Genomic DNA, 17,147 nt, shown 5'->3' on the forward strand with positions numbered 1-17,147 from the left:
CTCCTCTCCTGTGGAACCAGATCCCAGTCTGGGGTGAGGAAGAAGACTCCCTCTCTACATTTAAGACCAGGCTTCAAACTGTCCTCTTTCGAGAAGCTTATCATTAGAGCTGGCTCTGTTTCTCTCCCCGTCTCTCTCTCTCTTACCCACCACGAGGGAGTTTTTCCTCTCCACTGTCACTCCGTGCTGCTGGTGGGGAAAAGTTGGGTCTGGACCTGCTCTACATGAAAACCGGCCTGTGATGACTTCTGCCATGGTTTGTATAAATCAAACGGACTTGTCCTGTGAAGAGCTCGGGGATCAATCTTACCCAGGAGCTTCTTGGTGTTGGCCTGTGAGGGCTGACCCATGTCCAGGCTCATGGACTTGCGTGTCCGTGGGCTGATCTGACCCACTGTGGGGTAGTGGTGGGCCGAAAGGTAGCGCTCTGAAACCTGAGGTGACGTCCACGGCTGAGTCTCTCGCAGAGTCCTGAAGGCGAAGGGACAGTGTGACTCATTTAAAAACTAAAACCTGAACAATGATGATACGAACCAAACTGACACATTCTCACTTTTCTTCAATCATCAGACTTAAACAAACAACCTGTGGTTATTATTATCTGTGTTTGTTTTAATGCTGCATAACTGAAGCTCTGTGAGGCTGTACTTAGACACAGTGGTACTTAAAGCTAAATGCTAGCATGCTGATGCTAAGAGGTAAACACAGTAAAGTCCAGTTGACCCGTCACCAAAGAACTGGAGAGTTTCCAAACAGAGCCTCTTGATAATCTCCTTTAATACATGGTTGAGACAGAGATGGTTCACTCTGGCATCAGCTTAACTGAAGCTGCTGGAGATCAGGTGACAGGTGACTCCACATCACACCACCTCCTCTTACATCTACAGACTGAGGTCAGGTTCAGTTTTAGAGACCAGAGAGGGAAAAAAGGAATCAGCTGCATCAGGGTCACAGCTGGCTTTAAGGAGTGTTGTACTGAGATCAATCTTTGTACCCGCCACCCTACTTTATCTAAATGTGTTTGTTTGATAAATTGTTTGAATGATTTGAGTTGTACTGGTTACAACCAAGAAGGCCCTGTGCGGTTTGGGGGCTGCTATTTTGTTTTAAGCCCATTTTTCTCCTGTTTTTGAGAGGTCCGTATTATAACCTTTTCTTTTGTGGGGTGATTGTGTTTGTTATTTTGGCCTTGCCCCCTCGCCCCCCCCGACTCCCTGGCAGCTCAGGATTGTAACGGTACCAAAAAAGTCAAAAGCAGAATACTACTGAAAAAAGAAGTCTGCATCAGTCTGCCTCCCTGGTTTCCCGCTCTGTTCAGCAGCTCACCTGAAGCTGGGATCATTGATGTGACTGGAGTAGGTGTCCATGGGCACCGGGTCCACGGACAGGTCAGAGATCAGTAGTGACTTCCTGTGTTTGAGGCTGCAGCGACTTCGGACCTCCTCAGACACAGTGAGCAGAGCTGCATTAAAACAACAGGGAAGTAACAATGATGAGGGCAGACCCCAACCCACAGAACCACATACTCACCAACACCTGCTTCATACACCTGCTCTGGAAGTAAAGACCCTCACCCACATGAAATGAAAGTAGCTGCTGGTAAATGCTCAAATGGTCAAATGTTTCATACTAAGATCATGTTTCTTCAGTGACAGAACAGGATGTGTAAACAGCGTGTTACATACCAGCCAGATAAGCCACACTCTGGGTGTTGACCTCAAATTTGTCACATTTCAGATGTTTGCTGATGAGAGCCAACAGTGTGTGCAGGATTCTCACTGTCCTCGCTACTGTGGTGGGGGATGGGTGCCTGTAGCCTAGAGACGCGGGTTAGAGACAGTCAAGGACAAGACACTGGTCCACATGTGTGTGACACAAAAATTTAGAAACACACAAGCCACAGGCTAGTTTTTTTTTCTAAATGTGACTGATCTCCATCAGCAGCTGCTTCACCTTTGAGCAGGTGTCCCACCAGGGCAAAGTTGAAGTTGGTACTAAAGTTGAGGCCCACAAAGTGATCCATCTGTTTACAGTGCCATTCTAAAGGACGTCTGATCTCCATGAACACTTCCTCTGGACTCTGAAAGACAGAAGTGTCATCATTAGAAAAACATTCACTGTATCCGCAGTAACTGGACAGATATAAATCTTCACCTTTAATAAAATAAAAAGTCTTAGAGCCAGAGACTCCCCCACAGCTTCACCTCTACATTCACCATGTAACTTCTATCAGCAGTGAAATCATCAGTAAATACAAGTGGAGCCAGAAGAAGCCCAATGTTTGACAGAGGAGGTGGACTTTTATTTCCACAGAACTTTGTTCCACTTCCTGTTTCTTTGTGTATGTTTCTGTTGTTGAGGTTTACATCTGATGGTGAATCCTCGAAGTTTCTAGTCTTGTAGGAAACATCCTGGAGAGGATTCTTGACTTGCTGTACAGTCATAAAGAGTTTTTTCTGTCCTGTGTTTTTCTAACTGTTGACTTTTTTAAACCAATAACTCTGATGTCCTTCTGATATTGCCTCATTATTCTTCTTCACCTCTTTACTCCTCATGTTGAACTCAATCACTATGGCAACTGTCAACTCTCCATCAACTCATCAAGTAACAAAACAACACTCACAAGGTCAAAATATCACTTACATTTACAGTATGATGAAGTGTGTCAGACTGTACATAGTAAGTAAGAAGTTACTGTTTAAATACACCGCTCACTACAGCAAGAGTGTAGAGGCTAACAGCTAACAGTGTGTGTTTACTTTGTCATTGAAGACGCGCATTGTGTCCAGAGTGTGGAGGTTCTGCTCCAGCAGGGCGGTTCCTGCAGAGTACAGGTTGACTTCATCCAGCTGCAGCACAGCTACTGCCACCCAGAACAGAGCTTTGTGCATGGGAGACTCCTGTGCACGCACACACATGCACGCACACACACACACACACACACACACACACACACACACACACACACACACACACACACACACACACACACACACACACACACACACACACACAGAGGGAAAGGTTGGACACGAATAAAAGCCAAACACCTAAGAGAAGAGTTCAGAGTCACGACTGTTAACAAACATAATTATAATATTAGCTTTAGCTTAACATCTAGCTTAGCACAGATATTCTCCTTCAGATGACTGTACTTTTCAGTAGTGATGAACCAGGTGATCTCACTGGGTGTTAGTTACCTTACTGAGAAGAGGCTGCAGCTTGGTCAGAGCAATGACTGTGGCTTCTATCAACACTTGGCTGTTGTAGTTGTCTGGTCCCTTCAGACAGCTCTCCAGACCCTGAGATGAGGTGGGGGAGGGAGGGAGCAGGGGGGAGAGAAAGGGAGAGGGACAGTGACACCTTATATATAAATTCAGAATATGACGGAAGGAAGCAGATTTGAACTGAGGATTCACTGATTTAATGAAACACAGTAACCATGGAAACATGCATCAACTGAAAACTGTGTCATGACTCTAATGAGCCTAATTACAACCATCATGCTTCTGTTTACAGTTTCACAGGACATGTAGACATGTGGACATGAGGACATGTGGACATGAGGACATGTGAACATGAAAACGTGTGGACATGAGGACTTTTGGACATGAGGACATGTGGACATGAGGACATGTGAACATGTAGACATGAGGACATGTGGACATGAGGACATGTGGACATGAGGACATGAGGACGTGTGGACATGAGAACATGTGGACATGAGGACATGTGGACATGAGGACGTGTGGACATGAGAAAGTGTGGACATGAGGACATGTGGACATGAGGACGTGTGGACATGAGGACGTGTAGACATGAGGACATGTGGACATGTAGACATGAGGACATGTGAACATGTAGACATGTGAACATGAGGACATGTGAACATGTGGACATGTGAACATGTAGACATGTGAACATGTGGACATGAGGACATGTGAACATGTAGACATGTGAACATGTGGACATGAGGACATGGGAACATGTGGACATGAGGACATGTGAACATGTAGACATGAGGACATGTGAGCATGTAGACATGAGGACATGTGAACATGAGGACATGTGAACATGTGGACATGAGGACATGTAGACATGTGAACATGAGGACATGTGAACATGTGGACATGTGAACATGTAGACATGTGAACATGTGGACATGAGGACATGTGAACATGTAGACATGAGGACATGTGAACATGTAGATATGAGGACATGAGGACATGAGGACATGTGGACATGAGGACATGGACACACAGGACAGTGACTCACCCGGTCGATGCTCAGCAGGGGGCTGGCCTTGCTCAGGATGCGGATGATCTGTTTGATCTGACCGTGGCTCACTCTCTTGCTGATGCAGCCGAACACCACCAGCGCTCTGGGCTGCAGAGACGGGTTGTACTGAAACGCAAACCTGGAATCAAACACACACAAACACGTATGATCCACGCTGCACATCTGTGTTCTCAGCACAGACGCAACGAGACAGGACGGAGGACGGTCATACTTCTGAGCCAGCTCAGTCCACTGGTCCAACCACTTGCAGGCAGGGATGTCCCTCATACAGGCCTGAGGACAGACGACACAGAGAGATGTGACATGTCTAAAACAAATAGAAACACTGCACCCTCAAACCTGAGCAAGTAAACACAGGTAGACCTCCCATTCAGTACTCAGTTTTTTAACCTAGATCATCATTATAATTCATCTTGTTTAGTTCTACAGTCAAATGAAGTTTTTAACCAGAAGAAAATACAGAAACTGTTACTGGTGGAGACAGGTTTGTATTAGCGTCATGTCTCTGCTGGATCTCCTGTGTGAAACAAACTGAGGGAACAGAGCAGGGCTGAGAAACCTCCATGATCTCCAGCAGCGCCTCAGTGACCGTCTCCAGGGAGGACAGGGCAAACGTCTCCCTCTCGTACGAGCCCGGGGAGAAGGAGCGGTCTCTATAGCTGGAGCGGAAGGCGATGACCGCAGCTGACTTGACTTTGCTGATGCCGAACAGCAGGTAAAACTTGGGCAGGGAGAACTCAGTCAGGCTCAGCCTCAGGACCTGCTTCGTCTCCTCTGAAATCAACAACACAGCAACATTTAACTGTGTGAGCTCCGCTGTCACCTAGACACAAGCTGCAGGACAGTAACAAAAGGCTGAGTCACTCGACACTGAGTCAGTCCTCACCACTGAAGTTGAGCTGAGAGCAGGTGCAGAGGGAATGGATGATGTTGATGACCAAACCGTGGGTGGAGGCCCTGAGGGACAACGGCCCTGTGGCGACCAGCAGGGTCACCACGTGGAACAGGTAGGGCAGGTGGGCTGCGACATCCAGTGAGTTGTTGAAGGACAGCATGAGCATGTAGCGTGCCAAGATGGCGATGTCGTCCCACATCAGATGCTGCTCCAGTGTGGGCGTTGGCGACAGGCACGTCTTGTCTATGATCTTACACATTCGACCAATCACCTGCCAGAGAACAGAGAGACACAGACAAACATCCCAGAGCTGAACGTCTCAGGTCGTCCTCAACATGATGAATAAAACAACACTCAGCTGGAAGTTCAATGAACCAGCTCAGGACAAATGGCAGAGTCTCAATGCAAAACAGTGACTGCTTCACTACTGTTTATTGTTAACTGTACTTTAATATGTAACTATAACTCCTGAGGAAACATCTGATGTTCAGCAGGTGGAGGACGGAGGCTTGTCTGCGCTGAAAGAGGCTAAAAACTCTGAGTAGACCAGAGGTGATGATGATGGTAATGACCAGTCGACCTTTTTGACATTGCACATTATTGGTCCATTGTTGATTTAAAATGATTAGAGCAGATTTAACTGAAAAAGCTTTAGTTCACATCATCTTCAGCTTGATGCTGTCACCTTCCTGAAGCTTCACATGTAAAGAAGTTCAGATCAGACATCATCATCATCATGGAGGAGCTGCAGTGAAACTCCAGTCATGTTTTGATCAAACCCTTTAAGGACGTCACAGACTGAACTGATGCTCAGTGAAGGGACACATCTCTGGACACGGAGCTGATACGTATGACCAACTGACCGCGGTTATAACCCGTTAGAAACAGCTTTTATTCAAGTCTTGGTGGCAGAGAGTTCAAGAGCACCAGACAAGAGTCCATTGTGCTCAGTAGGCTGTCCTGCCATGACATCATACAGTAACCCTGTGGATAACACCAGCATTAATTTTCATGTTGGCTCCAACACACGTGTTCGCTTGTTGATTTGACTTTCTTAAAATCAGATGGACACTCTGGTGAAACTACAGTAACTGACTGAAGGCAGCAGGACTTACAGTTAAACACTGACCGTATTTTCTTAGTCAACAATCTTCACAATGGACACTATTCAGTGATGCTGTGCCATAATAGGAGCCAGGGCCTGGCTCTTCTTTGTCTGTCTGTGTATGTTGTGTTTGTTTATCTGAGAGCACACAGATGATGGACAGTGAGTGGATGAGTTTGTCTCTTTGGATTCTCTAAGTCAGGAGATGTTCACAGCTCTGGACTCATTTCTTCATTAGTAAGTAAAATCATTATTTATCGTTATTATTAGTCTATATTTCATTTCACTTGGTGCAGAATTCTATAAAGCTATAAATATACTTCTAGCTATAACTCATAAAACCATGTCAGGACTGATGTTAATGTTGTTTTAATGTTGTTCAACGTAGCTTTTATATTTTACTTTACTTGGACAATCTGGAACATATCACTCAAACGTAGAAAGATTTGAAGTGTGTTGTCTACAATGCTCAGTCCAACTGTACGAGAATGGTGTGTGTACAGAGACTCAAGATGTGAAACTAAACTGCTCGGGGGGGAATAAAGATCTGCTGTTTTTACCAAAATAGCATGAGAGCTGAACGAGTCATTCAGCCCCAGTGCATTATGGGCATGTGTATTTTTGTATTTTTGGCCTGAACCAGGAAATCATGTGGTTGTTATTGCTGCTATGTCTTTTCCTCCCCTTCTGTCTGCTGCACTCATTTTAGTTCAATACACACTGACAGCATCAGGCACACACACACACACACACACACACACACACACACACACACACATACACACACACACACACACACACACACACACACCACACACACACACACACACACACACACACACACACACACACACACACACACACACACACACACACACACACACACACACGGGACATGTGGCGGAGAGCTGGCTGGTGAACGGTGATGAACCTGTCTGACAGCGGTTTATCTTGGTGAAAACATGATGAAATGTTCAGAGATATTACAACAGTAAAGTGACATGAACTCCAGAACCTGCGGCGCACAGGTGACATTGGCTCACCTTGCTGGACACCAGTTTGACGTTCCCTGAAGCCAGAGCCACGGCAGTGTCAGCCATGACCTCTGCTTTGATGGAGCCCAGGCCTCCTGTAGCACTGGTCTTAATGAAGCTGTCCAACACCACGTCCAACAGGTCTGTGATCTGCAGACACGGTGACACAGTTAGAGGCTGAATCCAGACACTGTTACTCAGACTGTTGCCATGGTGACTCACCTGGCCCAGGCTGCCCCAGATCTTGGCTTGTATGGAGGGATACATCTGCTTCTCATTGATGGTCATGGTGATGAGTTTGTCCAGAATAGCAGTGACGCGCTGGCGCTTGGCGTCGTCGTTGTGCTTACAGAAGCGAACCAGGTTGAGCAGCCAGGGTGTCATGTACTCCAGACAGAGGTGCTTCAGCTCAATACCTGCAACAGATCAACAACCACACCCTGAACCAGCTGTTGCTTTATTCTTTATGACACAAGGATCAGACAAGTTCAGCGTCTTTTCTTTTCATCTCTGGCTTCTCTCCACTAAACTCTGTCTTTTAACATCTTTAGATACTGATTCACTGATCACTTAGTCATTTTCCTCATCACTGTTCTTCATGCTTCATGTGTTCATCTTCTACAGCTGTGCAGGAGGAGTCTGAGAAAATAATTCAGTCATCAGGATTATCTCAGTTTGGGCTTGGAGACACAGGGAGGGTCTAACAAAATGATACTACTGGTTGCATTATGGGAAATGTAGGATCCTCTTTAACACACTCAGAAATGAACAATTATAGTATATTATAGTTTATCATGTTTAGTTTATGTAACCACAGACACACAGTGTGTGTTATTACACATTGTTTTAAATAGGGTGGGTTCAACATAAACATGAGAGTGACAGAAAGTTCAGACCATGAAGGTCAAATAAAGCAGCAGCTTAAGCTTTTTGTAAACATTAAGCAACAGCTGACACACTAATGACATCTGCTTCACATAATGTAAAAGGCACTGAGTCTTTCCTCTGATGACTTTACAGAACTAATGAAGAGAACTTCATTAACTTAGACATCTGTCCTCACTAGTTTGTGTTCAGGCTCCTCAGAGGGAGCTCAAGGCTTTAAGCATCACCTATCTGAGGCTGCTGGTGCTCAGCTGTAAGGGTTCATAGTGCTGATATAAGATCAGGGACTGGTCTAATTTCCTCTCCAGCTCAGCTCATAACCTTTTTATGAGTAACCCTAACCTGTAAGTCTAACATGAATCACAGAGTGTGGGTGTGTAGAGATGGGTACTGAAACCTTGTATTCAACATTTTAAAGACTGTAGTATCGATGAGCTCTAACGTCATTGACAGTGTGTATGACAGTGTGTATGACAGTGTATATGACAGTGTATATGACAGTGTGTATGACAGTGTGTATGACAGTGTGTATGACAGTGTGTATGACAGTGTATATACTCAGTGGACTCACTGGACTTGCTGAAGCCTGAGATACACTCCTCCAGAAACTCCAGAGTCAGATGTGGCTCATTGGCAGCCAGAGTCTTGCTGATGGACACTATGAAGAGGGTGTTGTTGGCTGGGATGCAGAGGCCAGACGTCTCGAGGAGCTGGCCCTCTATCTTGAGGTTGAAGGTGCAGGTCAAAGCACACAGCAGATTATAAGCCGCAGACCTGTGAAAAGGAAAAGTCTGGTGTCAGGTGTTAAGCTCTGTAGTACAAAAACAGTGTTTCCTCAGTTGTCTTTTCCCCCTGATAGAATAATAATAACTTCTCTTAAATGTGAAAGTCAAGTTTAAGTTCAATGTTCAAAACCATGAACCTTCACAAACTACATGCAGTTCTGTCCTGTCTGTCATTCCTGGTCTGGGACTGTAGTTCCAGACCAGTTCGGCAGTTTGCGTTTTTCAACATGACAATGTCCTCATGCATAAAGCAGGTTGATGACGAAATGGTTTTCCCAGTACCACAAAGCCTCAACTGTGATCAGACCCCTGATGACTGAATGGGAGCATTTCACACCTGTGGTTTTCAAATCACATGTTTAGTACAGGTATAATGCTCAGGTGTGCATATACCTTTGGCCACATATTATAATCTTACTCAACCTGTGTGTCAACTTTGCTAAAAAAACAAAAAGGTAAAAGGTAATTTTACATTTGCAGTAATGATTTGAAGCGATGGTAACTATGAATCTTGACACCACAGATTCTGAACAGTTTTGTCTGAGAAGAGATTGGAGTTCAGAGTTCACAGCAGAAATTACTACTTGGATCAGACCCTATTTTTTTCTACAGCCCCACCTGTTTCATTAGACCTGCTAAGACTATTTCCTAGAATAAGTATGCAGGCCCTGCAGGACTGACCTGAGGCTGGGGTCAGAGCTGCCCAGGTTGAGCAGAGCGATGTTCAGCAGAGTGCCAGGAACATCTTTGGGTCGGATCTTGGTGTGCTGTGGGATGGAATCTGGCTGTGACAGCTCCCAGCGTGTCCGGATGTGGATTATGGACTGGACGATGGCGTCACACTCCTGGTGCATGAATGTGAGCGGTGTGCCCTGGTTGGCCATGGTGAGGGTGAACTGGCTCTCGTCCACCAGACAAATCTCCTCAATCTCTGAGGCGTAGTAGACATCGTTGAGGAAGACCGGCTGGCCGAGGACACGGGTCCGTTCAGCCGAGGTCACCTGAACTGCTGTCGAACCCACCTGATCAACAAGGAAATACGTTGTTTAAGGAGAATTTCTCTAATGAGTTTACTAACCTTTTAGGTCAGCACCTTTTAGAACAACTGCTATGGCTACATGCTCACCTTTATTGAGACCTTGGTATCTTTGTGGGCCAGCTTGAGGGCATTGTGGAACACTTTCAGGTCTTCTTCCAGGGTAAGTGTGGCCGCAGGCAGCTTCTGTTGGTCGGGTTCAATGTGCTCGGCCAACTTAGCTGGAGAGTCGATGAACTGGAGACGCTTGCTGCCCTTCAGGCCTGTCAGTAGACGTTCGTGGTACTTGGTGTACTCCCTCACCCAGGTGTTGCAGTTGTAGACATAAACAGCTGCTACATTCTCATAGGCGAAGCCAGGAAAGACCACAAACCACTTGGATAGGAAGTCGGTCTTGAAGCGATTGCTGGGTCCTACATGTGTCAAGTCCACTACTATCTCATAGGGCTTAGCATAGTAGGGTTTGAGGGTAAGGAGGACATGGTAGATGAGCAGGTCACCATTGATCTGGCCTGTTTTGAACCTAAAGAAAGGAGATTAAAAAAAAAATTTAATTAATTTAAATTCAGGCTCTCTGTAGTAAATTATGTATCATTGGGTTGACGTGAGTTCTGTGCACATGAGCCTGTCTTGAATTGTTCATAGCATCATTTGTTCCGGTTTCTGAGAAACTTCTTTTTTTATCTCTTTTCTTGTAAGAGCTTTTCAACCTCTGCAGTATCAGACCAGAGACCCTGAAATAACCAGAGCAGTGAAGACCCAGAGAGGGGGTCAGGAAGTGAGTTCAGAGCATCTTGACACTGCATCTGTGCAGCAGGTACCTGACTCCATTTCTCCATCAAGACTACGGCCGAAGACTACTTCAAGTAAGTGTTGTAAATATGATCATGTGGCGAAACCTGTTCTTGTTGAACGTGATAAATCTTTAAGAGGCAAAGTAACCTTTGATTCTGATTCAGTGATTTGAGAGTGATTTAAATTCACCATAAACAGGCTGTAAATGAGCCGACATTCTTGATTTAATCTTTGTAACACTGTCTTGATTTCAGAGAGAGCACAATGGACGGAACCAGAACATCCCTCTGGCTGTTTCTCCTGCTCAACCAGCTGCCATTCTGTCCTGCTGATGCAGGACAAGGTTCTTCAACCATGCAGACAAATACATACACAACAAAAGAACCCAGTGGCAGCTCAGTCCATTCCATGGAGACCAGCCTCACTACTACTGACCACACAAACTCTCCGGATACAGACAGCAATGGCACTCGTGCTGACTGCTTAATCGACACTGAGATGGGTCTGGTTGCTATAGGTTCAGCAGGGGGGCTGATTGTCTGCCTTCTGGTTGCCACTGTGGTATTGGCATGTCAGGTCTGCCACATTCAGCGCCGGGTTTATGCCCCCCGAGCCTCCCGGTCTAACATGGACCTGGTGAGCCGTGCAAGCTACTGGGACATTGATCAGCCAGAGGTTGGAGGAATGGTTGGGCCGTGCGACGCCAGTGTTGTGCTAGAGGAGGTGAGAGCACAAAGCGAGATGGAGGAAGAGAGGCACGCTAAAATACAAGGGGTGAAGGAAGAGGCTGGGGTGGGACTTGAGGAAGGGGCCACGGCGATGGCTTTTGACCCAGAAGAGAGGGCCAGTGAGATGCAGTGTGCCAGTTCCAGGGACTCCTGTCTGGAGGTTCCCAGGGATCTGGAGGACATGCCCCTTGTTGTGTGAGGAGATAACCTCAGTAAACTCTTCAGTCAAGATAAAACAGCAGCCAGTCAGTTCAGCTAATGAGCTTTGCTTTAACTTAGCATGTTTGTTTCTTTCCAATTTATTACACAATTTAACTAAACCCTAAGCCCATACTGAAAAACTACTGTTTTTGGAAACCTTGGCGACAAAGAAATAGATTTTTCAACGAAACCTTTATTTCACAGAAGAAAAGACACCAAAGTAGTGAAATGTTATATATATATTATATATAAGAACAAGTTAACAACTTTACAAGATTGGTGTACTCCACTGTACTTTACTGGATTCCACTGTACTTTACTGTATTCTGTTGTGCTCCACTGTACTCTACTGTACTTTACTGTACTCTACTGTACTTCCTGTCTTTGGTCAAGAGGAACACAGCCAACAGGTCAAGTGTTACACACAGGTAACAAATACTTTTAAAAAGTGAGGTGTACATTTTTCATGACAATTAGTTAAACATAACTTGTAACTGCAGCATATCTAACATGAAATGCTGCAGTTTTAAAACATAAATGAGTAAACACAATAATTTAACAAAGACAAACCAGTATATCAGCACATGTTTCAATTATCACAGAGATCCCAGGATCTCTTCCTAGATGTGATCTTGTGTGGAGAAATGATGGTTAGATAGTTGGGTCCAATGTCTGCTAACAGTCCTTGTATTAACTATCTATGACCTCTTACCTGTACTGAAGACTGTGTAATGCTACTGCTCTTTCAAAACTGCTGTGTACAAAAAAGAACTAGTTAAAGTGTCAGGGTTTAAATAAATGGATTTTTGCATTGTTTAAATTTCTTGTGTTTCTATCAATCCTGCTGTTAAAGGGCATGAAGGCATACAATACATGGTCAATGGCTGCTCATACTTGTGACTCATACACGTAACTGCACAGTGACTAGTGGTAAGAGTGGTAACATTATAGACAGATATGGAAATTATTGATATTTATATTGAAGTAAGCTCAGACTTCCTTTTTAACACCCCATTATCTGAGACTGGTATTTATATTTAAAACATGACAAAATGTGCCGTCTTAGAAAATGCATTTGTTACCACATTATCTAATATTGTTGAAACACAAAATCTCCTCATATTAAAAGGAGCAGAACATGTAACCTTAACCCCTTCAACCCTCGTCAGCCCAAGCCCCCTAGACAGCCCACAATTCCACATATATAAAAAGGTATTACTCCCCTGGAGTTTTACAAAGAGGAGCTGGAAGTCCAGTTTTACATTTAGCAAAGAAAGAGAGAGGAAATAAATCAATAATAACGGAGGAGTTTATAAATGGATAATGTACAATAGTCTGACAAAAATCAACTGACAACAGAAAACAAAGGGCTTGTTGTTTTAAAATAGTGAGTCATGTTCATATCTGAAACAGCAGCTACATGAACATGGATCCAATGATCTGGTCATCAGAGAAAATGTCTCTGTATGATCTGAACTTAATGGCTGAATATCATCACACCTAGATGCTGAGAGATAATTAAAGTCACTGGATTTGAACTTATATTAATTCACTTCAGTGTTTGGTTAAACATCTGAACTTAGTGAGGCTTTGTGTGAAACATGAACACTATGTTTAGTACAGCAGACCGTGAAAGGCTTGTCATCACTCTCACGTCACACTTCCTGTAAGTGAGGCAAGAATCAGTCTTGAGATTTCATCAGAGAAACCGTCCATGTTGTTAGTTCCTGCTTTGAATTCAAGGGACATCCTCAGACCGCCAACGGCAGAACACCCTAAACCACTTCACTCTGAACATAACCTGGAATAACACAGCTGATGTGTTACTCTGCATACAGTCATTGGTAAGTATGTTTTCATCATCTGAATTATTAACATCGTCTGACGTGCAGCACATATTGCTTTGAACTGATGCTGAAGACAACACACAACAATGTATTAAACCTGAGCCATGGATGAAAATGTAGAAAACCTGTACATGTGTGATGGACTGAAACAGTCCCACCACCGCAACTACACAGTGACTATCACAACTGAATCACTGTGCAGCCATTTGTGATTGATAAAAAATTGTGACGTTATCAAAGTGAGCTCTTACTGTGTTGATAAAACTTAACGATATTTTAATATTGTAAACTGTGACCAGAGAGGTGACTGTGACTCAGATGAACCTGCTGAGTGGTTTGATTTAAAAATACTAGTATGTACCATTGAAACACATGACAGTTTAGAGCTGCATTTAAAGGAGATGATGCAACACCAGGTTTCATTTCACAACATTATTCCTTTTTTACTCCTTTCATCTGTTTCCTCATCTAATGACAATGCTTCAGTTTATCTGCTGTGTAACTTCCACACTTCCTCTTTTCTGTTAGAAACAAACAGCAACCAGAAGACTGAACAACACAATGACCATCATTTTCTTATGGCTGCTGCCACTGACAACTAGCAGCTTGGTGACATCGGGCCAGAATCAAGACTTCACTCATGTGATGACAGGCGAGGTAACAGGAAGTATGTTCACTCAGGGCTATCTGACAGCACAAGAGGCATCCAGCTTACATCCAGTGTCAGAAGTCTCAGGTCACAACATAAGATCATCCTTTACAGCTGGTACGAATCCATCAGAGGAAAAAACTACAACACCCAGCAGGAAACCTCCAACAACATCTTCTAACACATTCTCCTCTGTCAATCAGACAGCAGCAACTCCAACCAGTTCCATACTGTCTCTGTTAAACAGCTCAACAGTTGGTGCCAAGCAACCAACAACTACAAGGGTTCCTCCAATACTAAGCAGCTCCACCCAAAGTCCAGACACAGGAAGTGACAGAATGACCCCTGCATCCACACAGCTCATCTTGACTGTGACCCCCTCTGCCAAGCCTGCTGTCAAGTCTACAAGTACAAGCCCAGTCACAGGTGGTGATGCTACACACCCCACAGCTTCATACAAAACTTCACTGGCCACATCGAAGACATCGTTCATCAGCATCACCAGGGCCAAGAAAAGACAAGATCCACCAAAAGAAAAGCCCAACAGGGGAGTAAGCCACGGTAAAGCAGTGGCATGGATAATAGGTGGAGCCCTGGTACTGATGATGGTAGGATTCCTGGTCATCTTTATAAAGAAACGGAAGCTTCAGAAGCAGCAGATAACGACCACAGACTGGGCCGGTCCTTCACCATTTCTAGAGGATGGAGCCGACAACGGCTTCGTAACGCTGAGGCCATCTAACCGAATCTCTCTCTCCAGCTTCCTACCTCAGAGGCTGTCCAAAAGGTTGTCCTTACTCCCAGAAACAGAGGAGGAGTTAGAGGACATGACCCCAGGTACTACATTTGGAGAGAAACGTCAAGGGAATACATCTGGTCAACAGCTGGATGGAAGTACTGTACCAGAAAGCAATGGGACTGCTGCAGATGTTCCAGGAATGAAAAGCACAGGAGACGTTCCAGAGACTGTTGAAACCTCTCCACAGAATTGGTTTCTGCTCTCCACAGAAAACAATTCAGAAGTTGCAAACCTCAGTCCAAATCCTCATCCTCCATCCGGAGTGGTGGACAATGCTACAGCACAACAGAATGATGGCATGGGCCAAACTTCAGAGAACTGAAACCCCAAACAGTTCAACACATCCAGCAGACGTGTGCATTACTTAAAGCTGCATTTTCATTGGTTTCTAGGCAACAGCAACTGTGACTGAGAAAACAGGAAACGGGCCAACTGATCATCGTTTGAGGAAATCTAAAAATGTTTATCTTGGTCTCTGCTGCAAAAAAGATGTGTAATATCAAAGAAAAGAAACTAGATTTTAAGTCATATTATTAATGTTAGAGCCATGAGACAGGTTACTGGATCCTTTACTGTGCCTCTCACACCAGACAAGCATGCATTTATCTTTCAGCTGATGAAAAAGCAGAAGGAAACATGTTGGTGAGAAGGAGCAGTAACATTGTTTCATTTATAATCTGTAAATACCGAATACAAACATTTGCATTTTCTGCAGAGGAAGTTTCAAAGTGTGAAAAAGGACTGACTCATGTTTCATCTGACACAAACAAGACTGCACCATCTTTGCTTGATTCACTGTCTGCAGAGTGCAGTTTTTCTTTATAAACATACAGAGCACATCACAGTTAGCTTGTACAATAAGTCAAAAAATGCTATTACAGACTGTTTTGTGTGCCAGCGGAGCCATGGGCACCACCATCATAAAACAGAAACCACTGTCAGACACACACACCATCTTCCCCAGACTCAGCACTTTTCAGTTCCCAGCTGCAACAACTGCCGACTGTCAGGGTCTCTCTCTGGAAACTCACATGAAGCTTTGTGAGATGACGCGCACTGAACAACGGCCGACCAACGACTGAACAACTACTGAACAGCGGCCGAACAACAACTGAACAACGACCGAACAATGACTGAACAATGACTGAACAACGGCCGAACAATGACTGAACAATGACTGAACAACAACTGAACAACGACTGAACAATGACTGAACAACCACTGAACAATGACTGAACAACAACTGAACAACGACTGAACAACAAACTGAACAACGGCCGAACAACAACTGAACAATGACTGAACAGCGGCCGACCAACGACTGAACAACAACTGAACAACGGCCGAACAACAACTGAACAACGACTGAACAACGGACGAACAATGACTGAACAATGACTGAACAACAACTGAACAACGACTGAACAATGGCCGACCAACGGCCGAACAATGACTGAACAATGACTGAACAATGACTGAACAACGGCCGAACAATGACTGAACAATGACTAAACAATGACTGAACAACAACTGAACAATGACTGAACAACGGCCGAACAATGACTGAACAACAACTGAACAACAACTGAACAACGACTGAAAAACAACTGTAAAATGACTGAACAACGGCCGAACAATGACTGAACAACAACTGAACAATGACTGAACAACGACTGAACAATGACTGAACAATGGCCGAACAATGACTGAACAATGACTGAACAACAACTGAACAACGACTGAAAAACAACTGTAAAATGACTGAACAACGGCCGAACAATGACTGAACAACAACTGAACAATGACTGAACAACGGCCGAACAATGACTGAACAATGACTAAACAATGACTGAACAACAACTGAACAATGACTGAACAACGGCCGAACAATGACTGAACAATGACTGAACAACAACTGAACAATGACTGAACAACGGCCGATCAACGACTGAACAACAACTGAACAATGACTGAACAACAACAACTGAACAACGACTGAACAACAACTGAAAAGCGGCCGAACAACACTGAACAACGACTGAACAACGACTGAAAAACAACTGTAAAATGACTGAACAACGGCCGGACA

The 17,147-nt window shown here is 44.4% G+C and overlaps 3 protein-coding genes across 5 annotated transcripts in view; 2 read left to right on the top strand and 1 right to left on the bottom strand.

The window, feature by feature from the left end:
• Positions 1–17,147, bottom strand: part of LOC130168224 (neurofibromin) — a 73,067-nt gene that overhangs the window by 6,720 nt on the left and 49,200 nt on the right. For all 3 annotated transcript variants that reach the window (XM_056374912.1, XM_056374913.1, XM_056374911.1), the window contains 15 exons: positions 10,130–10,562; positions 9,685–10,025; positions 8,790–8,992; positions 7,556–7,749; positions 7,343–7,483; positions 5,186–5,465; positions 4,859–5,073; positions 4,511–4,572; positions 4,276–4,417; positions 3,201–3,302; positions 2,760–2,900; positions 1,954–2,080; positions 1,686–1,817; positions 1,327–1,462; positions 311–471 (listed from right to left, as the gene is read on the bottom strand). In XM_056374912.1, the coding sequence (XP_056230887.1) occupies positions 311–471; positions 1,327–1,462; positions 1,686–1,817; positions 1,954–2,080; positions 2,760–2,900; positions 3,201–3,302; positions 4,276–4,417; positions 4,511–4,572; positions 4,859–5,073; positions 5,186–5,465; positions 7,343–7,483; positions 7,556–7,749; positions 8,790–8,992; positions 9,685–10,025; positions 10,130–10,562 (2,810 nt within the window). The remainder of the gene's footprint in view (positions 1–310; positions 472–1,326; positions 1,463–1,685; positions 1,818–1,953; positions 2,081–2,759; positions 2,901–3,200; positions 3,303–4,275; positions 4,418–4,510; positions 4,573–4,858; positions 5,074–5,185; positions 5,466–7,342; positions 7,484–7,555; positions 7,750–8,789; positions 8,993–9,684; positions 10,026–10,129; positions 10,563–17,147) is intronic.
• On the top strand, positions 6,215–12,583 carry LOC130168227 (uncharacterized). The gene is made up of 3 exons (XM_056374917.1): positions 6,215–6,536; positions 10,739–10,905; positions 11,089–12,583. Exon 3 carries the CDS (start codon positions 11,099–11,101, stop codon positions 11,759–11,761), a length of 663 nt encoding a protein of 220 aa, XP_056230892.1. The 5' UTR covers positions 6,215–6,536; positions 10,739–10,905; positions 11,089–11,098; the 3' UTR covers positions 11,762–12,583.
• Positions 13,475–17,078, top strand: LOC130168225 (mucin-2). Its single transcript, XM_056374914.1, has 2 exons — positions 13,475–13,607; positions 14,139–17,078. Exon 2 carries the CDS (start codon positions 14,172–14,174, stop codon positions 15,378–15,380), a length of 1,209 nt encoding a protein of 402 aa, XP_056230889.1. The 5' UTR covers positions 13,475–13,607; positions 14,139–14,171; the 3' UTR covers positions 15,381–17,078.

Source organism: Seriola aureovittata, chromosome 4 (genome assembly GCF_021018895.1).
Source record: "Seriola aureovittata isolate HTS-2021-v1 ecotype China chromosome 4, ASM2101889v1, whole genome shotgun sequence".
Lineage (NCBI taxonomy): Eukaryota > Metazoa > Chordata > Actinopteri > Carangiformes > Carangidae > Seriola > Seriola aureovittata.